The 25587-nt window shown below is 33.9% G+C and overlaps 2 protein-coding genes and 2 long non-coding RNA genes across 5 annotated transcripts in view; 1 reads left to right on the top strand and 3 right to left on the bottom strand.

Annotated features, from left to right (window-relative positions):
• The window catches only part of LOC126912367 (uncharacterized), a 197679-nt gene that overhangs the window by 105605 nt on the left and 66487 nt on the right, over nucleotides 1-25587 (top strand). The gene's annotated exons all lie outside the window — the stretch shown is intronic.
• LOC126912366 (uncharacterized) lies at nucleotides 1786-17744 on the bottom strand. The gene is made up of 2 exons (XR_007707060.1): nucleotides 17511-17744; nucleotides 1786-5323 (listed from the first exon to the last, which is right to left on the bottom strand). It is a non-coding gene; the product is annotated as an uncharacterized LOC126912366 (long non-coding RNA).
• LOC126912365 (BTB/POZ domain-containing protein kctd15-like) lies at nucleotides 1786-23729 on the bottom strand. 2 transcript variants are annotated; one of them, XM_050704130.1, is made up of 4 exons: nucleotides 23624-23729; nucleotides 10380-10585; nucleotides 6115-6273; nucleotides 1786-5569 (listed from the first exon to the last, which is right to left on the bottom strand). In XM_050704130.1, exons 2-3 carry the CDS (start codon nucleotides 10558-10560, stop codon nucleotides 6125-6127), a joined length of 330 nt encoding a protein of 109 aa, XP_050560087.1. In that variant the 5' UTR covers nucleotides 10561-10585; nucleotides 23624-23729; the 3' UTR covers nucleotides 1786-5569; nucleotides 6115-6124. The 2 variants fall into 2 exon arrangements, with proteins under 2 accessions (XP_050560087.1, XP_050560088.1); XM_050704131.1 differs by lacking the exon at nucleotides 23624-23729 and adding an exon at nucleotides 23422-23578.
• LOC126912364 (BTB/POZ domain-containing protein Tiwaz-like) overlaps nucleotides 18298-25587 on the bottom strand; it is a 31198-nt gene continuing 23908 nt past the window's right edge. Inside the window, exons 3-4 of the mRNA XM_050704129.1 lie at nucleotides 22564-22769; nucleotides 18298-18456 (exon numbers count right to left, since the gene is read on the bottom strand). Of these exons, the coding sequence (XP_050560086.1) occupies nucleotides 18308-18456; nucleotides 22564-22769 (355 nt within the window). The 3' untranslated portion in view covers nucleotides 18298-18307. The remainder of the gene's footprint in view (nucleotides 18457-22563; nucleotides 22770-25587) is intronic.

Consider the following 25587-nt stretch of genomic DNA (forward strand, 5'->3'; position numbering starts at 1 on the left):
TTGATAGTCAACAATATTTACTAACACCAGTCAAATTACAAGACATTTTGATTACTGAAAAAACATCTGAACGAAAAGGTGTTAAAAAAAGAGATTGACTGGGCCATCGTACGTAATCGTGCAACAGACCATCGTAATTCGTTGCCATGAAATAGACTAAACAATTTAATACGAGAAATGTCAACAAAAGTAGGTATATAGGTAGTATTGTGTATTTTATTTAAAACGTAAAATTAAAATTAATGTAATATTGATATGATAACAATTTACATTATAACTTTAGACAGAAGGTCTCTTAAGTAGGGACTAAATAAAATAACCTACTTGGTATTACATGGATCTCACATTTTTTACGGTACATAAACTGATGAGTTGCGAGACTTGGATTTTTTTACAGAATGTTTTTGATGGTATCTCACTTCTTTTTGTAGATTCAATTATTCCATTAAACAATGAAATGTAACTGCATCAATAACTTTGTAATCTCATACATTTATATGGGTTAACAAAGTTATTGGTGTGATGAAATTGTAACTATATAAATAACTTTGTAATCCCATACATTTAGGATTACAAAGTTATTGATGCAGTTGATGTATATAAAAAACTGGACTGAATTTACAAAATATTTGATTTTTCCCTTGATGTAGGTACTAACTACTAATTTTATGCAAAATATTTAAGCTTCTATGTCTGTTAGAAGTGCCTTATACTTTTGATGATCTGTCAGTCAGTGACAAAATTTTGAAACCTTGACGTGTTATAATTCTTAAAGTAATGGTTAAAATTTAACGAAAATTCAAATATACCATGTTTGTACAATGCCTGCTTAGTATCTGAAAATTCAGGCTTCTTGATTTATCCACAACGAAGTTATAGGCGGTCGAAATTGGCCTGAATGGTTTCGAGAAAAGGATGGTACGGCCGTGACGCTTTTTTTTGCTCGACTTATACAGATAAAAGTATTATTAGATTATAAGTAATTATTATGTTACCTACTTACTAACTATATAAAAAATAATTAAAAACAGATTTTATTAATGTAACTAATTTTTTTAATGCAATTCCTAACAGTGATAGTTAGGTGCTGATAATTGGGTTGCTCTATGCTAGTAATTGGTGGAGATGGTGCCAGTAAATGGTGACAGACCCATTTTTTATTCTTACTTGTCTAAATAATCTTGGATAGAGGTCAATCATGTTTTTCTTTTATTATCGTCTTCCTTATTAAATATTATAACTATTAAAATTTGCCTTAACGGGTAAAAGCCTTTTTTTCACAATAATAAATTGGCTTAAATTAGCACTAACCCTTAAAGTGCTGATAATTGGGTACTTTACCCTAATGACTATTATTTGGTTTTTGAGCTGGGCAAGGTACCAGAAAATTATTAATCCACCTGCCTAGTTCCTTGACCATATTTTAATTACATATAAATCGGATTAATAATGCATTTTAATAGAAAAAAATGTTTTATTTAATGCATAACCAGTTTCAATAAAATGTAAAAAAATATCTAAATATAAATCTTGATACAAAACTAAGTTTGTATCTTCATTCTCACTGATATGAACTAATAAATCAAACATACATTATTAGCTGAAGTGCGTATTTAAAAATAGCCAAGGTCAATCCCCTTTATCACTCGTTCGTATATGTTATGTAAAAAAATGCTATTTGTTAGGGGTGGTAGTGACCTTGTCTGAAATAAGGCCCAATTTGGCCATTGCAATTCAGATTAGTATGTAATAGTGAATAAAGGATATTTTAAATAAAACCACTTATTTCTTTTATTCCTTTATTATAATCACAAGATGAAATATCAATACATAGGCTAATGAAGATAAAAGTATGTCATTAGAAGCTAAATAGTACCACTGTGTGGTATATAAACTTATGGGTAACCTTAATTATTGTACTTACTATGACTATATCTATTCTATAACAAAATACGGCATAGAAATAAGAAACCAGGAAACAAACATTTTGATAGACTAAAATAAGAAATCACACCGAATATCGGTAAGATCGGATTTCTTTGACACTAGGGGGTAATTTTGACTCAAATTCTATTACCAATAAGAATCCAGAAAAATGCGTAGGTATATTAGTTTTCCACTGGTCTAAAAGCTTGGGTCAAAGTTACCTTCTAGGATCATAGAAACGCGATCTTACAGTACTTATTATATTTCTGTAGTCTTTAGTATAATTTTATGTCGTGTAAGCCAAAATTTTTACTTAAGCTTTGGCGAATTCATAGTCTTGAAGGAATGAATAAGTAATTTCCTGTGTTCTTCTTTCTACGCAGTATAAGCTGGGGTAAAGGAACCCCGAAATAAAATACCGAGTACCAGGACAATAATACCAAAGTACCGGCTTATACTAATCTAATAGGTTGCAGATCATCCGAAAACATTTACTTATATTTCATGAAATCAATATTAAAACCAAAGGCCTATAATAGTTTATATTAAATATTAAACTTAATAGAATATTATTTATGGGTCATTTTTATATTACTGCAACTAAAAAGTAGCTAAATTTAGATTCACACTACAACTACTGACTGATTATATTGTAAACAAAATAGTTCTTGATATTACGCATCGAAATGTTTTATGATTTGTCTTCTATGTGAAATGGAGCAAATTAAAAAGGAGCCTCTTTAAAACTAAAATTAAAATGAACTAGCCTCAAACAACGACTAAACTAAACTTAGTCTAAACAAGTAAACACCAGACATCTCGAAGGTTGATCGAAACAAACATTCTGTCAGTATTTTTATCGTTTACATTAGAATTTTGGAAATTTGGCTGACAGAGATGAGGCTAAAGAACGTCAATAAATAGATAATAAATATAATTCTTATCAGAAAGGAAGAAACAAAACGACAGTGACAGACTGACAGATACTTCTTCTCCCCTTATGTCCGAATATTCAAAGCTACTCAATCAAGACGCTCTCAAAACTAGTTCTGTCCCTATCACATCATAAAAAAATGACAGAAATATCACGATATTTAAGTACAACTTAAAATTGAGCAGCATTTACAGTATTCGGGCGTTAGTGCCCAATCTAAAGTTAAACATTACAGCCGCTGGCAGCACCATCGCTTTATGTCTTCCTCGCTCAGTAATAGCCAATCACATTAATTTATCAATGAGATCAGACTTCCAGATACCGGTGCGCTAATGTCTATATGATTACAAAAACAACTAAGCTACTTTTCGAGGTATGTTTTGTTGAAATGAGAGACCTAGATACTACCTCTATTTAGAGGTTTAATAAAAATAGAAGTTCAAGTAAATGACAATATAAATATTTATAAAAACCTGAATGTTACTGCAGATGGAGCGACGCTGTTTAATTTGAGTTTTTGAGGTGGACAAAATAAAAATAATTTTGATACCTTTATGAAGAATTTAGTAATAAAGAGTCTAGCCTCATCCCAATTCTCAAGCAAGTACTTTTTTTACTATTACCTTTGTGATTTATGACATGCACTGCTTCTCAAACCTTCTGGTATTTTCCCCTTCATATCCATCCATCACATTCGCTCAGCTAAATGGATTTCATCCTTTTTTAAACTACTTTTGTAGGCAGTAAAACTTTCAGGTCAACTGATGGTCACCATAGCCTAATCTGTAGAAAGTGTATTAACCATAATACTACATCGTGCTCATAACAAAAGATATCACCTAGTAGGTACTTTCTCTGAGACTGACAATGCTTCAAGAATTCCTCTAACACACTTTTACTTCTCTTTGTTTTTCTCACTCACTCATAATAATGGTGCTGATTCTTCACATGTGTCTTTTTCATGAAGCCAATACTAAGAAGAGATATCATAATGGGATTTTCCTAAACATAAGCGTGACGCTTTAAGGGAGCACAGGATGTTATAAATCAATCCCCTTTCTGTTTTCCAACATGCAATCCCATACTACAAACACGTTGCCAACTGTCCACATTTTAGAGTGCCACTTTCTGATCGCTTATAGGTAACCCATCTTCATATTTTTATGTTTATTTTTGTGTGCACAATCACATTATGACATCTCCTTTGTACTTGCTTCATGTTCTTTTTCAAAGCCATTAAACACATTCGAACTCGCAGGTATCGAAATACCTAAACCATCATCAAAACATCAGTCTTTGCGAAGGTTTTTCTACCTCACGTCATTGTTCCTTACCTACCTGACCTAAATAAATTAAATCAAAACCTTAATTAATTTTGAAAAGTGTTTGCCCTCACGCCCTATTCATTTAAGGTGACTTATCATGAATGACAATTTGAATCAGGTTTGCAGTTCTGCGAATATCTAACTCAATTTTGGTTCTTGTTTTACGTAAAGATCATTATTCAAAATTCACATTTTAGTCAAAAATGTGACATTCAAGTTTTCAACATGTTGAGATTCCTAATGTTTCGACACCCTGAAATAATCTATCCTGCTGAAGTGAGCATCCATTCTATGTAACCTACCCAATAAGCCACCAGCCCTAATTATGTACACACACTTATCCCTTAAGTTAATAGCACAATTCTGGTATACGAATCACCGATATTAAGTATCTACAAATAATTTTAAATTATATAACCAATAAATGTCCACCAAACATGTTTCAGCATTTCTGCAACATGAATTCTAATAAACAGCTTTTATAATTACCATTTTATATATCATTCACTTAAATTTCACCTTAATTTTATAAAATAGAATTAGAAATACAAGTAGCTACTTAATTATATTAAACATACTACTTCTAAGTACTAATAATTTTAATAGTATACCTAATATCTAATAATGAAAGATTATGTTTAAGTATAATATGTTCCTTAACCAATTACCTACTTCAAAATGAAATACTTAACTAGGAAAATACTTAAAAATAATAATTGATGGGAACGTTTAACGTTAATAACATAAGATCAACAATTAAACTAATTAATAATAACAACATTTTTATAAAGGAACAACGAATATTTTACACGTTTTTTAAGATTCACAGAAACAATAAATATTGCTTAGGAATGAAATAAAAGTATCTTGGTGTGCCTAGTTTCCTTAACAATATTTTTGAACAGTAGTCAACTTTGCCCATTATTAATTGTAAATATTGCAGCAGGTAAGTAGTAGGTTAATGAATTCTATAAGACTTGCTATGGATTTAATTAGTCAGATGGCATATTTTCCTATGGGTTAATTATTATCCACTTAATAAAAAAATATTTCTGTGCATCTCTTCAACGTGTTAACGAATTTCCAATTTTATAAATAAAATTAATAATAATATCTAATATTTTATGATTTCACTTACCTACTGTGTCAAATTAATAACTACTATAATAAGCAAACTCTCGCTACTATACCTAATAAGATAATCACTAAAAACATAACTAACGTAACTAAGTATCTAACTTTGGAATTTTACTAAACATTAATTGATTACAATTTACACTACAAAGTAAATACAAAACGGTACTTCAAAAACAACCTTAAAAAGTAGTACTTAAATGCGACGTCTCTTCGGTTATGGATCAGCTGATGTCTTAGAAACTGCAATCTGTAATAACAACATTTAAGAATATTAATTTCGACTACAATACACATTTATTAATGAGACATATTTTTTTCAGTCACTTAAAAAGTAATAGCGCCATCTATCAAAAGCAGTAAAGACTAAAATGAAAACTAACCTAGTTTAACTCTGGGCAACAGTTCATCGAATCCTATACTATACTACTAACTACAGTTTCATATCCATAACTTTAAAATACGTAATTTTGTCTAGAGAAATTAATATAAAATATCACAAGATTGCAAGCTACTACAAGCTATTTCAAGAATTGGTACGCAATGATGATAAAAGATGGCGCTACTGTGCTAACAAACGTCAAAATAACGCGGGAAATATAAATCTTTATAAAATAGAAAGTATTACTAGTGGACCCATAGTGGACCTAATAAGAACTAAATAGCGTCCTATTCGCTATTTCATAAGTGTGGATTTATAATTTATTGTTACATTAAAATTTGGCATAACACACAGGCGTATTAACTTGGGTGAAATTGCTAGCAAAAGTTGATCAACAAAATTGGATATCGTACCTAGCTCTGCTTAAGACCAGCGCTGCTGCAGACGGCCACGTTCGTGCATCAGTATCTCAGTTTCCTTCTTCAGGCGCTCAGTAGCCTCGCTCAGCCACTCCCTATCCTGCTTCATTCCTTCCCTTTCTACCTTCACCTTCGTCAGAGCATACACCATATCTGAAAAATTTAACAACGAAATTAAACTTTACAATAAGGATTACCATCTTTTTATTTTGTGTAGTCCTGTTTGTCTAGACAAGTAGTCAGTGACAAAACCATTTTTCACAACTACAGTGCCAATCACTGTTGTTGTGAAATAAGACAAACTGGACCCAACGATACACTAGCGACATATAATATTGATGCCGATAACCGAAAAATATTCATGGCGCTCATTATTCACATGATTAAAAATATCGCACTTATAAGAAAGAGCTTAGCAAATAATAATTTAAAGTTGTAGGAAATAACAACTAAAAAGTTTAATTATAAATAGTCGCGTAGGCTTGAAACTTGCTAATATCGCTGTTGCATAATACAGATGAATACACAATAAATACGTTCTATGTAAGTCCCTATCTACCAATGCAATTGGTTTTTAATAACAATCACAGAGTATGGATACTGGGAACTTGGATTACACGTGTGTAATTGGAAAGGAACAGTAGGAACTCCCATTGTTGCTTTAATTAACAATGACGCTGTAAAAACTGTAACATTATATTAGCCTGTTTCCATAACAAGAATTGGCTCGTATCCATAACAATCAGTAGATAACCTTTTACAAAAGAAAACATCACAGAAAATACATTTATGGCGAAAAAATAAAAAGGCTTTACGTTTTGGTCAGTTCTACGAATTCGCTATATTTCTATGAATTATTATAGATACAGTGGGTACCTTTTCAACTGTTTATACAGGGTGACTTTGAATTCGACGTATTCCTCTCGGGAGGTGATAATACAACTAATTTCCTACAAAAATAGCCCTGAGGTCCTTGGGCGGAAAGTGGCTAGTTTCTGAGATATTCAACATTTTTGGTTTTGGTAAAAATATCCCGAATAGATTACAAAAACATCAATAAATAAAAAAATACTGGTTGGATTTTAGTTATTTTAGTTTTAATCAGTTGCCAATACATCAGTTATCATTTATAAATACTAATAATGGCAGAAATATCATTCGTTTTAAAATAGCAAGTAATTTCCTATGAAATTTTGTTTTGTTTCACTAATTTGGTCAATAGATAACTGGATTTATTTCGAAAAAAATATATGACACTAAGCGTACAAACTATTAGAAAAACTTCCTTGGTTTATTAGCTACCCAGAAACGTAAAATTATTTACAATATTCCCAAAAACAAATGAATTAATTGGTGATAAGTAGAGTGTAAAGAGAAAAGCGCAATTTCAAAAACATCTTAATTTGCAAAATTTTGTTCAAAATAATCTTCCCTACGACGTGTACATGCTCGAACACACTTCCTTATCCCTATGATGTTCACTCTTGGGCTGAATATGCGTCTTATTTCGTCATTATCTTCAAATCTGTTTCGATAAAGAATTACGATACACGGCCAATTACGTCTGTATAAACAAGGGACTTCATGTAAAAATCAACCGGCGTTAGGTTCTGGTCATTCTGCATGCCATGTAGTTGGACCGCCCTACTAATCCAATACCTGAAAATCAATGTTTTCGACCATTGCCGCACAGTAGTTCGATAATGCACTTGACAATCGTCATGTGGAATAAATTCTTCAATCAAATTAATAAATTAATTCAATAAGTAGAATAAGTTCATTCATCTTGTTTCTAAATTCAAATTTAAAACAATGACCCTGGCTCATTCCTTAAATTTTTTTCGTAATTCTCACCATTTAAATTGTTGGATGAAAAGTAGGGTCCAATCAAATAATTAATTATGATACCCCTGCAAACATTTGAATTAATACCGCGATGCGCTAACGATGATTTGATTTTTCGGATTTTGTTGACTTTTTTGTGGCTAATAATGGATATTGTGATAGTTTATCCAGCACACTATCGAACTACTGTGGGACAATGGTTGGATACCTTGGTTCCCAGGTGTTATATTGGCAAGGGGGTCCAACTACATGGCAAGCGCGGTGTCCAGTATCTAACGCTGGTTGATTTTTACATGAAGTCCCTTTTTTATGCAGATGGAATTGGCAGAATTTCGAAATTCTTCTCCAAAACATAGTGACGAAATAAAACGCATATTCAGCCCAAGAGTGAACGTCATAGGGATAAGGAAGTGTGTTCGAGCATGTACACGTCGTAGGGAAGATTATTTTGAACAAAATTTTGCAAATTAAGATGTTTTTGAAATTGCGCTTTTCTCTTTACACTCTACTTATCACCAATTAATTCATTTGTTTTTGGGAATATTGTAAATAATTTTACGTTTCTGGGTAGCTAATAAACCAAGGAAGTTTTTCTAATAGTTTGTACGCTTAGTGTCATATATTTTTTTCGAAATAAATCCAGTTATCTATTGACCAAATTAGTGAAACAAAACAAAATTTCATAGGAAATTACTTGCTATTTTAAAACGAATGATATTTCTGCCATTATTAGTATTTATAAATGATAACTGATGTATTGGCAACTGATTAAAACTAAAATAACTAAAATCCAACCAGTATTTTTTTATTTATTGATGTTTTTGTAATCTATTCGGGATATTTTTACCAAAACCAAAAATGTTGAATATCTCAGAAACTAGCCACTTTCCGCCCAAGGACCTCAGGGCTATTTTTGTAGGAAATTAGTTGTATTATCACCTCCCGAGAGGAATACGTCGAATTCAAAGTCACCCTGTATAAGTCTTGAATTACCTACAATGTTCAAGTACAAGGCTGCTAGCGAATGTGAGTCATTAGCGGCTTGAAATTAGTCGAGTTTCCTCGAAATAATTCTCGATATTATAATACAAAAATGTAAATATATTTTTTTAAGTTAATCATTAGGTAAGGAGGCAGAATCTCTTCTAACAAAATTGCACCCGTACAATTATTTATAACGTGCATACAACATTATATAAAAAAAAGGTTCGCAAAGATAATAATTTTATTATGAACGCTAACAGCAGCAGCTCTTTAGACATATTTAAGTATAACCTCGCGATATTTACAACCATTATTAATATCGCATTATGCATTAACCAAATCGCTGAAGCAGAAAATTGTACCTACCATCAAAAACATTCCTTTATAATAATAATGACACAATTTGTGTTGGTGTATGTATGTTCAAATGTAAAATGGGGCTATATTTATTTCAAATATTATATGATTCTAATTTCCATTTCATAATAGTACTTAAGTTCCTATATTATTATTAATACAGAAAGTCGTCAATTATTGCAACAGCATAAATATAACGTAATATTTTAATATACGTATCTATCTAAGAATATAACTGTTTATAAATAAACTATCTATTTCCGCGCGGTTTCACCCGCTCTGCTTAGCTCCTATTAATGGTAGCGTAATGTTTTATAGCCTCTCTCTAACTCTATAACTCTCCTTGATAAATGAACTACCCAAAGTAAAATGTTCAAATCGAACTAGTAATTCCAGAGTTTAGCATGTTCAAATATAAAGCTGAAGAGAGAAGATAACCCTGGTATGCTGTCACTGAATTAAATTATAAATATAATAATAAAATATAATACATATGTATGTTTAATAAATCCGCAGGGCAGATATTAAAAACCATAGCAAAGTCGCAACTAGAAGTCGTTAAGTCGCAAATGTGAACTCATATCTAAATGCACAGCAGTTAAGTACATAGTTTAGTTAGAAGAGAGAAGTAAATAAAAAAAAACACATAAACAGGCTTTATGAATGAGCAATAAAAATAACAGACTTATAGATAATCCAAGTTAATATGGGAAAGTAAACAGATCATTTGTTATATTGGTTAAACATAAGATCGCAATCTGTATATATACTATATAGTTCCAATTCTATATAGGTTTACGTTTATGTAATTTATATAAAAATAAGTCTAAGGTTTTCCTTCCTGACGCTGTAACTCCAGAACGCACGAATCAATTTCCACGATTTAGCATTCGTTGGAAAGGTCTCAGACTCCGTCAGATTTATAGCAAAGAAAATTCAGTAGAAAAGCAGGAGAACGGTAGAATCATTGGTGGCGAAAGGAAATTAGCTGGGTTTGCTAGTTACAATTACCTAAAATCACAACAATCATGACACAGGTATTTAAAACTAATAACAAAGACGAAAGCACTTACTGTCAAGCTCGAAGAACTGCGCCTCATGTATCAGAAGGTCCAAGTATTGGAAGTCGGATGGCAGCAGCAGCTTCCTGTAGCGCATGTAGTTGAGGATGTGGCGGAACATGCCACCATCACGGTCGATGAAGTAGTGCTGCTTCAACGTGTCCAGGACTATTGGAATCGTGCCGTTAAACATCTTGCTCAGTCTGGACTCCGGGAATCTATGACAAAAAGAAACTAAATATAACATAACATAATATGTAGATACACATTATCATTGAAGTGGGGGAGAACCATGCTTCGGCACGAATGGGCCGGCTCGACAGGAGTGATACCACGGCCTCACCGAAAACAAACGTGAAACAGATTGGGTTGTCTTTCGTTGTGTGAGTGAGGTTACCGGAGGCCCAATTAACCCCTTTCCCAATCTTCCCAATCCCCGACTCCCCAATAACCTTAAATTCCTAACCCCCAAAAGACCGCCAAGGCACTTGTAACGCCTCTGGTGTTTCGGGTGTCCATGAACGGCGGCGATTGCAAATCATCAGGTGATACATCTGTTCGTTTACTTATACAATAAAAAACAGAGGAATTTTGCGGTACCTACTTTTTCAGTAATGGAAATCTTGTGACTAATATACCAATGATGATAATGATAATTACGGATTAGTAAACTAACGGGCTTTATTATTATCCATACCCTTAGTACGAGTTTGCTTTACGTTTACAGTAATCCAAACGAAAGATCTGCTCTCTAATTAGCCGGGTCGAATAAACCAACTAATCAAAGCGCTGAGCGTAAACGTAAGGCATACTCATACTACGGTACCGATCTCTCTTTAAACAATCAGTTATAACTAATAAACGATAGCTTTATTATAAGTTATAACTTCTAAGTCTTTGTCTGCCAATAGAAAACTGTTGAAGTCAAATCCTCCGCTAACATCCGTCACCGGTGACTACCACGGCGTTCAATGTGTTAAGGAAAGAAATTACAAATAAAAAGTATAATTACCGGCAAACTGATAAACAATGTCACCTATTAAACAACTCGAACGTTCTGCGATCAATTCTTGAGTGATGCAAATTGGTCGTGCGTCAGTGAGTCGTTGATTCAAGTGATCTAGATACAAAACGATTTCCGATTGAGTGCTCTTCAACTATTTTACTCAAGTGCCGAGTAAATTAGAAAAATAAATGGTTACTTAAAGGGTCACACTTGATAATGATCTGCTGTAACTTCTACACACGTTGTCATGATTAATAGTCACGTTTGTGGCATGAAATTACAGTTTTATACAATGCGACATTGTTGTGTGGATTTTTTAGAATTTGGTATTTTAATTTGTCTAATATCATATCACATCGCGAATTGTTCGTCAAGTCTAAACCTGTACAAGGGTAAACTTTAACTTAGTATGCTGACACACACGTACCTACTTGTGGATCTCTCTATAAAAAACTGTACTCCCACTCTGTTATGTCTAGAGTCTAGACTTAGAAAGAGACTGTGACCTCTGAGTTAATTTCGGTATTTCTTCTCTAAGGAGTCAGATTAGAAAGGCCAGGCTTACTTACTTTGACACATCATCGAGAAAATTGTTATTTTGGAGCCTAATTACGGGAATAAACAATATTCTTCGTAAGAATCGCTAGACGCTAAACTTACTATACAATTTGCTAGTACCGACCGACTGTTGGCCACTGAATATTCATGATTTCGCAAGATTTTGAAGCGAAGAATATTTCATATTGTGCCCCCAAGTGAGTTGATTAAAAGAAAAAGTGAGGGGGCGAAGGCGGCGTTGCGGGGCGGGGTTGGAGCACTGCATATCCCGCAGGCCCCGCGGCAGCGCCGGCGGCGCGCTCCGACCGACGCTCCCACCGAGAAATAACACGGCGAGCTCAGATAAAACAAGCTTATACAATGCGAGCTAACAGCGCACATAACACTGATCATGTAGTCAAATAACGCAGCGACATCACTTGCAACGGGGCCGCGACCACCGCGACGTGATGCCCTGGCTTCTTCGCGCAAACAATTGCTGTGCAGGCGTAATTAGTGAGAAGCTTCGTTCTTTCTTATCAAGGTTGTTGGTTTATAAGAGTTTATTTGCATCATTTAGCCATGTATGAAACGGAATGCCAACCAATGCACAGGCATACAGTAAACCAGTACATACTTAACAGCAGTATATGTAATGTTTAGTTCGTGTTTTTTGTATGAAATAAAATGCTTGATGGTAAATTATGTTGACAGATTTCATTTTACTGCTAATATAAGACTTGAAACATTGATTAGACCTGGTTGTTATTATGTCCTTGTCCATGTAATGAATCCGATGAGATTATCGCGTGTTTTGCTTCAAGTGGACATTTTATATTTATTCATTCATGTAACTAGCTTTTGCCTGCGGCTTCGCCTATGTCGACGTTGAAAACGAGTTTCCCATAATTATCCTATGGGAATGTTCTTTAGCGATAAAACCTTGGTCGTCATTACTAGACTTGAGAAAGAGAGTCTATTAAAGTGTTAAATATAACTAAATTCATCTTACACCAGTAAGTACGTCTATGATCCGGTTTTTTGTGGATTTGGTAAGCGATTACCGCCGTCCAACCGATGAGGGACACCCATAACACCAGTAGAGTTACAGATACATTACCAGCCTTAAATGTTAATTTAAATACGCTGTTTGCATTTTACGTACATATTTCAATTTCATCGACAATGTTTCATTAAGTACATACCTACATCAAAAACAAAAATAAGAGAACGTTTATTGAATTGATTCTGAAACTGTACGAAGATCGCTTGACGACGCGTCGTGTACCTAGTACCTAATTAAAATTGAACTAACTTCAACAAAATCGAATTATAATATGTAGACCAAGTTCAACACAGCGCGCAGTTCATGATAACTAAGTACATACATCATCGTTTTGTGAAATAACCACAACACCGTCGAAGGAACATTATTGCTTATCTAGAACAAAAGTTTATGGAGAACAAACATTTTGAAACTTAAACTTAACTAAAATGCTTATAAAACCAATTTCCTTGAGCATAAACTGTTGTATCATACTTCTTAAGTATAACAAGATTATCTTATATTACTATTGTTTCTTATTAGTAATTTTTTCATTGAGACAAGCCCACCACAACCTCCTATACCGCTGCAACCCCTGTAAGCCAGGATCTACAGTAGATACAACCATGAAAACACCGGCACACAGAAGTCCGGCGCGTCCCAGGGATATGAATGACAGGGCGCGTCCCAGCATCAGTCAAACGAATGAGAATAACTTCTTGTTCTGTAGCCAATTTAGCGACCGACCTAGCTTTCGTGTAGTGGAAACCACTCTTTAGATGATGCGTACTTCTTTGGATGTTAGTGACCTTGGCTGCAGCCTACCGGGTAAAACAGGGTGCATTAAAATTCAGATTAGGGTGTAATAGTGACTATGAAGGATATTTCCCGATATCCATTCACCACCTATTTCTGTATCTATTCACCCCGTTTACCCCTTTATACCATAACAAGCGTTTTCCATCTTATGCAAAATCCATTGGCTTTCTTTTTGACAGAAGCTAAAAGTATCCGTTTTCATTGAGAATTACTGAAATAGTACAACTATGCCGTATATAAACTTATGGCCTACACGTTAATTATTGTAGGCTTTATTAGGGCTATGGCATCATATTCTATAACAAAACAACGACTATATGAAATACACCGATATTACCAGCTATTTCAAACAATGTGAGGAGATGGCTGAAATAAGTATAATTGTCACACCGACAAAACACGGCAAGATCGTATACTGATCTATGAAAATAGGGGGTAACAGTTTACGCTACTCGAATTTTATAATCCAGAACTAAAGTGCGCTCCACGTCGTGATTAGTTTTCGTCACTAGGTTCCAACATAATCGCGGTCACGGGTTACCTTGCTAGTGCTCATAGATTACGCGATCTTAAGTAATGTGCATGCACACTTCTACAAACTTTGGCGACCATTTTACATCGTGTAAGCCAGGGAAATTTTTACTAAAGGCTTTGGTTGGGGCATAGGCCTTGATTTGGTTAATGTACTATAGTAATTTCCTGTGTTCTTCTTTCTACAACTGTATAAGCTGGGGTAAAGGAACCCCGAAATAAAATACCGAGTACCAGGACAATAATACCAAAGTACCGGCTTATACTAATCTAATAGGTTGCAGATCATCCGAAAACATTTACTTATATTTCATGAAATCAATATTAAAACCAAAGGCCTATAATAGTTTATATTAAATATTAAACTTAATAGAATATTATTTATGGGTCATTTTTATATTACTGCAACTAAAAAGTAGCTAAATTTAGATTCACACTACAACTACTGACTGATTATATTGTAAACAAAATAGTTCTTGATATTACGCATCGAAATGTTTTATGATTTGTCTTCTATGTGAAATGGAGCAAATTAAAAAGGAGCCTCTTTAAAACTAAAATTAAAATGAACTAGCCTCAAACAACGACTAAACTAAACTTAGTCTAAACAAGTAAACACCAGACATCTCGAAGGTTGATCGAAACAAACATTCTGTCAGTATTTTTATCGTTTACATTAGAATTTTGGAAATTTGGCTGACAGAGATGAGGCTAAAGAACGTCAATAAATAGATAATAAATATAATTCTTATCAGAAAGGAAGAAACAAAACGACAGTGACAGACTAGATACTTCTTCTCCCCTTATGTCCGAATATTCAAAGCTACTCAATCAAGACGCTCTCAAAACTAGTTCTGTCCCTATCACATCATAAAAAAATGACAGAAATATCACGATATTTAAGTACAACTTAAAATTGAGCAGCATTTCAGTATTCGGGCGTTAGTGCCCAATCTAAAGTTAAACATTACAGCCGCTGGCAGCACCATCGCTTTATGTCTTCCTCGCTCAGTAATAGCCAATCACATTAATTTATCAATGAGATCAGACTTCCAGATACCGGTGCGCTAATGTCTATATGATTACAAAAACAACTAAGCTACTTTTCGAGGTATGTTTTGTTGAAATGAGAGACCTAGATACTACCTCTATTTAGAGGTTTAATAAAAATAGAAGTTCAAGTAAATGACAATATAAATATTTATAAAAACCTGAATGTTACTGCAGATGGAGCGACGCTGTTTAATTTGAGTTTTTGAGGTGGACAAAATAAAAATAATTTTGATACCTTTATGAAGAATTTAGTAATAAAGAGTCTAGCCTCATCCCAATTCTCAAGCAAGTACTTTTTTTACTATTACCTTTGTGATTTATGACATGCACTGCTTCTCAAACCTTCTGGTATTTTCCCCTTCATATCCATCCATCACATTCGCTCAGCTAAATGGATTTCATCCTTTTTTAAACTACTTTTGTAGGCAGTAAAACTTTCAGGTCAACTGATGGTCACCATAGCCTAATCTGTAGAAAGTGTATTAACCATAATACTACATCGTGCTCATAACAAAAGATATCACCTAGTAGGTACTTTCTCTGAGACTGACAATGCTTCAAGAATTCCTCTAACACACTTTTACTTCTCTTTGTTTTTCTCACTCACTCATAATAATGGTGCTGATTCTTCACATGTGTCTTTTTCATGAAGCCAATACTAAGAAGAGATATCATAATGGGATTTTCCTAAACATAAGCGTGACGCTTTAAGGGAGCACAGGATGTTATAAATCAATCCCCTTTCTGTTTTCCAACATGCAATCCCATACTACAAACACGTTGCCAACTGTCCACATTTTAGAGTGCCACTTTCTGATCGCTTATAGGTAACCCATCTTCATATTTTTATGTTTATTTTTGTGTGCACAATCACATTATGACATCTCCTTTGTACTTGCTTCATGTTCTTTTTCAAAGCCATTAAACACATTCGAACTCGCATGTATCGAAATACCTAAACCATCATCAAAACATCAGTCTTTGCGAAGGTTTTTCTACCTCACGTCATTGTTCCTTACCTACCTGACCTAAATAAATTAAATCAAAACCTTAATTAATTTTGAAAAGTGTTTGCCCTCACGCCCTATTCATTTAAGGTGACTTATCATGAATGACAATTTGAATCAGGTTTGCAGTTCTGCGAATATCTAACTCAATTTTGGTTCTTGTTTTACGTAAAGATCATTATTCAAAATTCACATTTTAGTCAAAAATGTGACATTCAAGTTTTCAACATGTTGAGATTCCTAATGTTTCGACACCCTGAAATAATCTGTCCTGCTGAAGTGAGCATCCATTCTATGTAACCTACCCAATAAGCCACCAGCCCTAATTATGTACACACACTTATCCCTTAAGTTAATAGCACAATTCTGGTATACGAATCACCGATATTAAGTATCTACAAATAATTTTAAATTATATAACCAATAAATGTCCACCAAACATGTTTCAGCATTTCTGCAACATGAATTCTAATAAACAGCTTTTATAATTACCATTTTATATATCATTCACTTAAATTTCACCTTAATTTTATAAAATAGAATTAGAAATACAAGTAGCTACTTAATTATATTAAACATACTACTTCTAAGTACTAATAATTTTAATAGTATACCTAATATCTAATAATGAAAGATTATGTTTAAGTATAATATGTTCCTTAACCAATTACCTACTTCAAAATGAAATACTTAACTAGGAAAATACTTAAAAATAATAATTGATGGGAACGTTTAACGTTAATAACATAAGATCAACAATTAAACTAATTAATAATAACAACATTTTTATAAAGGAACAACGAATATTTTACACGTTTTTTAAGATTCACAGAAACAATAAATATTGCTTAGGAATGAAATAAAAGTATCTTGGTGTGCCTAGTTTCCTTAACAATATTTTTGAACAGTAGTCAACTTTGCCCATTATTAATTGTAAATATTGCAGCAGGTAAGTAGTAGGTTAATGAATTCTATAAGACTTGCTATGGATTTAATTAGTCAGATGGCATATTTTCCTATGGGTTAATTATTATCCACTTAATAAAAAAATATTTCTGTGCATCTCTTCAACGTGTTAACGAATTTCCAATTTTATAAATAAAATTAATAATAATATCTAATATTTTATGATTTCACTTACCTACTGTGTCAAATTAATAACTACTATAATAAGCAAACTCTCGCTACTATACCTAATAAGATAATCACTAAAAACATAACTAACGTAACTAAGTATCTAACTTTGGAATTTTACTAAACATTAATTGATTACAATTTACACTACAAAGTAAATACAAAACGGTACTTCAAAAACAACCTTAAAAAGTAGTACTTAAATGCGACGTCTCTTCGGTTATGGATCAGCTGATGTCTTAGAAACTGCAATCTGTAATAACAACATTTAAGAATATTAATTTCGACTACAATACACATTTATTAATGAGACATATTTTTTTCAGTCACTTAAAAAGTAATAGCGCCATCTATCAAAAGCAGTAAAGACTAAAATGAAAACTAACCTAGTTTAACTCTGGGCAACAGTTCATCGAATCCTATACTATACTACTAACTACAGTTTCATATCCATAACTTTAAAATACGTAATTTTGTCTAGAGAAATTAAGATAAAATATCACAAGATTGCAAGCTACTACAAGCTATTTCAAGAATTGGTACGCAATGATGATAAAAGATGGCGCTACTGTGCTAACAAACGTCAAAATAACGCGGGAAATATAAATCTTTATAAAATAGAAAGTATTACTAGTGGACCCATAGTGGACCTAATAAGAACTAAATAGCGTCCTATTCGCTATTTCATAAGTGTGGATTTATAATTTATTGTTACATTAAAATTTGGCATAACACACAGGCGTATTAACTTGGGTGAAATTGCTAGCAAAAGTTGATCAACAAAATTGGATATCGTACCTAGCTCTGTTTAAGACCAGCGCTGCTGCAGACGGCCACGTTCGTGCATCAGTATCTCAGTTTCCTTCTTCAGGCGCTCAGTAGCCTCGCTCAGCCACTCCCTATCCTGCTTCATTCCTTCCCTTTCTACCTTCACCTTCGTCAGAGCATACACCATATCTGAAAAATTTAACAACGAAATTAAACTTTACAATAAGGATTACCATCTTTTTATTTTGTGTAGTCCTGTTTGTCTAGACAAGTAGTCAGTGACAAAACCATTTTTCACAACTACAGTGCCAATCACTGTTGTTGTGAAATAAGACAAACTGGACCCAACGATACACTAGCGACATATAATATTGATGCCGATAACCGAAAAATATTCATGGCGCTCATTATTCACATGATTAAAAATATCGCACTTATAAGAAAGAGCTTAGCAAATAATAATTTAAAGTTGTAGGAAATAACAACTAAAAAGTTTAATTATAAATAGTCGCGTAGGCTTGAAACTTGCTAATATCGCTGTTGCATAATACAGATGAATACACAATAAATACGTTCTATGTAAGTCCCTATCTACCAATGCAATTGGTTTTTAATAACAATCACAGAGTATGGATACTGGGAACTTGGATTACACGTGTGTAATTGGAAAGGAACAGTAGGAACTCCCATTGTTGCTTTAATTAACAATGACGCTGTAAAAACTGTAACATTATATTAGCCTGTTTCCATAACAAGAATTGGCTCGTATCCATAACAATCAGTAGATAACCTTTTACAAAAGAAAACATCACAGAAAATACATTTATGGCGAAAAAATAAAAAGGCTTTACGTTTTGGTCAGTTCTACGAATTCGCTATATTTCTATGAATTATTATAGATACAGTGGGTACCTTTTCAACTGTTTATACAGGGTGACTTTGAATTCGACGTATTCCTCTCGGGAGGTGATAATACAACTAATTTCCTACAAAAATAGCCCTGAGGTCCTTGGGCGGAAAGTGGCTAGTTTCTGAGATATTCAACATTTTTGGTTTTGGTAAAAATATCCCGAATAGATTACAAAAACATCAATAAATAAAAAAATACTGGTTGGATTTTAGTTATTTTAGTTTTAATCAGTTGCCAATACATCAGTTATCATTTATAAATACTAATAATGGCAGAAATATCATTCGTTTTAAAATAGCAAGTAATTTCCTATGAAATTTTGTTTTGTTTCACTAATTTGGTCAATAGATAACTGGATTTATTTCGAAAAAAATATATGACACTAAGCGTACAAACTATTAGAAAAACTTCCTTGGTTTATTAGCTACCCAGAAACGTAAAATTATTTACAATATTCCCAAAAACAAATGAATTAATTGGTGATAAGTAGAGTGTAAAGAGAAAAGCGCAATTTCAAAAACATCTTAATTTGCAAAATTTTGTTCAAAATAATCTTCCCTACGACGTGTACATGCTCGAACACACTTCCTTATCCCTATGATGTTCACTCTTGGGCTGAATATGCGTCTTATTTCGTCATTATCTTCAAATCTGTTTCGATAAAGAATTACGATACACGGCCAATTACGTCTGTATAAACAAGGGACTTCATGTAAAAATCAACCGGCGTTAGGTTCTGGTCATTCTGCATGCCATGTAGTTGGACCGCCCTACTAATCCAATACCTGAAAATCAATGTTTTCGACCATTGCCGCACAGTAGTTCGATAATGCACTTGACAATCGTCATGTGGAATAAATTCTTCAATCAAATTAATAAATTAATTCAATAAGTAGAATAAGTTCATTCATCTTGTTTCTAAATTCAAATTTAAAACAATGACCCTGGCTCATTCCTTAAATTTTTTTCGTAATTCTCACCATTTAAATTGTTGGATGAAAAGTAGGGTCCAATCAAATAATTAATTATGATACCCCTGCAAACATTTGAATTAATACCGCGATGCGCTAACGATGATTTGATTTTTCGGATTTTGTTGACTTTTTTGTGGCTAATAATGGATATTGTGATAGTTTATCCAGCACACTATCGAACTACTGTGGGACAATGGTTGGATACCTTGGTTCCCAGGTGTTATATTGGCAAGGGGGTCCAACTACATGGCAAGCGCGGTGTCCAGTATCTAACGCTGGTTGATTTTTACATGAAGTCCCTTTTTTATGCAGATGGAATTGGCAGAATTTCGAAATTCTTCTCCAAAACATAGTGACGAAATAAAACGCATATTCAGCCCAAGAGTGAACGTCATAGGGATAAGGAAGTGTGTTCGAGCATGTACACGTCGTAGGGAAGATTATTTTGAACAAAATTTTGCAAATTAAGATGTTTTTGAAATTGCGCTTTTCTCTTTACACTCTACTTATCACCAATTAATTCATTTGTTTTTGGGAATATTGTAAATAATTTTACGTTTCTGGGTAGCTAATAAATCAAGGAAGTTTTTCTAATAGTTTGTACGCTTAGTGTCATATATTTTTTTCGAAATAAATCCAGTTATCTATTGACCAAATTAGTGAAACAAAACAAAATTTCATAGGAAATTACTTGCTATTTTAAAACGAATGATATTTCTGCCATTATTAGTATTTATAAATGATAACTGATGTATTGGCAACTGATTAAAACTAAAATAACTAAAATCCAACCAGTATTTTTTTATTTATTGATGTTTTTGTAATCTATTCGGGATATTTTTACCAAAACCAAAAATGTTGAATATCTCAGAAACTAGCCACTTTCCGCCCAAGGACCTCAGGGCTATTTTTGTAGGAAATTAGTTGTATTATCACCTCCCGAGAGGAATACGTCGAATTCAAAGTCACCCTGTATAAGTCTTGAATTACCTACAATGTTCAAGTACAAGGCTGCTAGCGAATGTGAGTCATTAGCGGCTTGAAATTAGTCGAGTTTCCTCGAAATAATTCTCGATATTATAATACAAAAATGTAAATATATTTTTTTAAGTTAATCATTAGGTAAGGAGGCAGAATCTCTTCTAACAAAATTGCACCCGTACAATTATTTATAACGTGCATACAACATTATATAAAAAAAAAAGGTTCGCAAAGATAATAATTTTATTATGAACGCTAACAGCAGCAGCTCTTTAGACATATTTAAGTATAACCTCGCGATATTTACAACCATTATTAATATCGCATTATGCATTAACCAAATCGCTGAAGCAGAAAATTGTACCTACCATCAAAAACATTCCTTTATAATAATAATGACACAATTTGTGTTGGTGTATGTATGTTCAAATGTAAAATGGGGCTATATTTATTTCAAATATTATATGATTCTAATTTCCATTTCATAATAGTACTTAAGTTCCTATATTATTATTAATACAGAAAGTCGTCAATTATTGCAACAGCATAAATATAACGTAATATTTTAATATACGTATCTATCTAAGAATATAACTGTTTATAAATAAACTATCTATTTCCGCGCGGTTTCACCCGCTCTGCTTAGCTCCTATTAATGGTAGCGTAATGTTTTATAGCCTCTCTCTAACTCTATAACTCTCCTTGATAAATGAACTACCCAAAGTAAAATGTTCAAATCGAACTAGTAATTCCAGAGTTTAGCATGTTCAAATAAAAAGCTGAAGAGAGAAGATAACCCTGGTATGCTGTCACTGAATTAAATTATAAATATAATAATAAAATATAATACATATGTATGTTTAATAAATCCGCAGGGCAGATATTAAAAACCATAGCAAAGTCGCAACTAGAAGTCGTTAAGTCGCAAATGTGAACTCATATCTAAATGCACAGCAGTTAAGTACATAGTTTAGTTAGAAGAGAGAAGTAAATAAAAAAAACACATAAACAGGCTTTATGAATGAGCAATAAAAATAACAGACTTATAGATAATCCAAGTTAATATGGGAAAGTAAACAGATCATTTGTTATATTGGTTAAACATAAGATCGCAATCTGTATATATACTATATAGTTCCAATTCTATATAGGTTTACGTTTATGTAATTTATATAAAAATAAGTCTAAGGTTTTCCTTCCTGACGCTGTAACTCCAGAACGCACGGACCGATTTCCACGGTTTAGCATTCGTTGGAAAGGTTTCGGACTCCGTGAGGTATATAGCAAAGAAAATTCAGTAGAAAAGCAGGAGAACGGTAGAATCATTGGTGGCGAAAGGAAATTAGCTGGGTTTGCTAGTTACAATTACCTAAAATCACAACAATCATGACACAGGTATTTAAAACTAATAACAAAGACGAAAGCACTTACTGTCAAGCTCGAAGAACTGCGCCTCATGTATCAGAAGGTCCAAGTATTGGAAGTCGGATGGCAGCAGCAGCTTCCTGTAGCGCATGTAGTTGAGGATGTGGCGGAACATGCCACCATCACGGTCGATGAAGTAGTGCTGCTTCAGCGTGTCCAGGACTATTGGAATCGTGCCGTTAAACATCTTGCTCAGTCTGGACTCCGGGAATCTATGACAAAAAGAAACTAAATATAACATAACATAATATGTAGATACACATTATCATTGAAGTGGGGGAGAACCATGCTTCGGCACGAATGGGCCGGCTCGACAGGAGTGATACCACGGCCTCACCGAAAACAAACGTGAAACTGATTGCGTTGTGTGAGTAAGGTTACCGGAGGCCCAATTACCCCCCTTCCCAATCTTCCCAATCTCCGATTCCCCACTAACTCTTAAATTCCCAACCCCCAAAAGACCGACAAAACACTTGTAACGCCTCTGGTGTTTCGGGTGTCCATGGACGGCGGCGATTGCAAATCATCAGGTGATACATCTGTTCGTTTACTTATACCATAAAAAACACAGGAATTTTGCGGGACCTATTTTTTCAGTAATGGAAATCTTGTGACTAATATACCAATGATGATAATGATAATTACGGATTAGTAAACTAACGGGCTTTATTATTATCCATACCCTTAGTACGAGTTTGCTTTACGTTTACAGTAATCCAAATGAAAGATTTGCTCTCTAATTAGCCGGGTCGAATAAACCAACTAATCAAAGCGCTGAGCGTAAACATAAGGCATACTCATACTACGGTACCGATCTCTCTTTAAACAAACCAAGATCTGAACCGAAATAAGCACAACTAATACCGGTACGATGCCAAAATATATCGCTATTAACAATTAGCTATAACTAATAAACGATAGCTTTATTATAAGTTGTAACTTCTCAAGTCTTTGACTGCCAATAGAAAACTGTTGAAGGCAAATCCTCCGCTAACGTCAGTCACTGGCGACCACCACGGCGTTCAATGTGTTAAGGAAAGAAATTACAAACAAAAAGTGCAATTACCGGCAGACTGATAAACAATGTCACCTATTAAACAACTCGAACGTTCTGCGATCAATTCTTGAGTGATGCAAATTGGTCGTGCGTCAGTGAGTCGTTGATTCAAGTGATCTAGATACAAAACGATTTCCGATTGAGTGCTCTTCAACTAGTTTACTCAAGTGCCGAGTAAATTAGAAAAATAAATGGTTACTTAAAGGGTCACACTTGACAATGATCTGCTGTAACTTCTACACACGTTGTCATGATTGATAGTCACGTTTGTGGTATGAAATTACAGTTTTATACAATGCGACATTGTTGTGTGGATTTTTTAGAATTTGGTATTTTAATTTGACCTAATACACATCGCGAATTGTTCATCAAGTCATTGGGCATCATCATTACAATTAACTTAGATCTGTAGAGTTTACCTTAGTAAACTGATACACTCGTACGTGTAGATCTCTCTATAAAAAACTGTACTCCCACTCTGTGATGTCTAGAGTCTAGACTTAGAAAGAGAGTTACCTCTGAGTTAATTTCGGTCTTTCTTCTCTAAGGAGTCAGATTAGAAAGGCCAGGCTTACTTACTTTTGACACATCATCGAGAAAATTGTTATTTAGGAGCCTAATTACAGGAATAAACAATATTCTTCGTAAGAATCGTTAGACGCTAAACTTACTATACAATTTGCTAGTACCGACCGACTGTTGGCCACTGAATATTCATGATTTCGCAAGATTTTGAAGCGAAGAATATTTCATATTGTGCCCCCAAGTGAGTTGATTAAAAGAAAAAGTGAGGGGGCGAAGGCGGCGTTGCGGGGCGGGGTTGGAGCACTGCATATCCCGCAGGCCCCGCGGCAGCGCCGGCGGCGCGCTCCGACCGACGCTCCCACCGAGAAATAACACGGCGAGCTCAGATAAAACAAGCTTAAACAATGCGAGCTAACAGCGCACATAACACTGATCATGTAGTCAAATAACGCAGCGACATCACTTGCAACGGGGCCGCGACCACCGCGACGTGATGCCCTGGCTTCTTCGCGCAAACAATTGCTGTGCAGGCGTAATTAGTGAGAAGCTTCGTTCTTTCTTATCAAGGTTGTTGGTTTATAAGAGTTTATTTGCATCATTTAGCCATGTATGAAACGGAATGCCAACCAATGCACAGGCATACAGTAAACCAGTACATACTTAACAGCAGTATATGTAATGTTTAGTTCGTGTTTTTTGTATGAAATAAAATGCTTGATGGTAAATTATGTTGACAGATTTCATTTTACTGCTAATATAAGACTTGAAACATTGATTAGACCTGGTTGTTATTATGTCCTTGTCCATGTAATGAATCCGATGAGATTATCGCGTGTTTTGCTTCAAGTGGACATTTTATATTTATTCATTCATGTAACTAGCTTTTGCCTGCGGCTTCGCCTATGTCGACGTTGGAAAACGAGTTTCCCATAATTATCCTATGGGAATGTTCTTTAGCGATAAAACCTTCGTCGTCATTACTAGACTTGAGAAAGAGAGTCTATTAAAGTGTTAAATATAACTAAATTCATCTTACACCAGTAAGTACGTCTATGATCCGGTTTTTTGTGGATTTGGTAAGCGATTACCGCCGTCCAACCGATGAGGGACACCCATAACACCAGTAGAGTTACAGATACGTTACCAGCCTTAAATGTTAATTTAAATACGCTGTTTGCATTTTACGTACATATTTCAATTTCATCGACAATGTTTCATTAAGTACATACCTACATCAAAAACAAAAATAACAGAACGTTTATTGAATTGATTCTGAAACTGTACAAAGATCGCTTGACGACGCGACGTCTAGGTAAGTACCTAATTAATTTTGAACTAACTTCAACAAAATCGAATTATAATATGTAGACCAAGTTCAACACAGCGCGCAGTTCACAATAACTAAGTACATACATCATCGTTTTGCAAAATAACCACAGCACCGTCGA

The sequence above is a fragment of the Spodoptera frugiperda genome, chromosome 25 (genome assembly GCF_023101765.2).
Source record: "Spodoptera frugiperda isolate SF20-4 chromosome 25, AGI-APGP_CSIRO_Sfru_2.0, whole genome shotgun sequence".
Lineage (NCBI taxonomy): Eukaryota > Metazoa > Arthropoda > Insecta > Lepidoptera > Noctuidae > Spodoptera > Spodoptera frugiperda.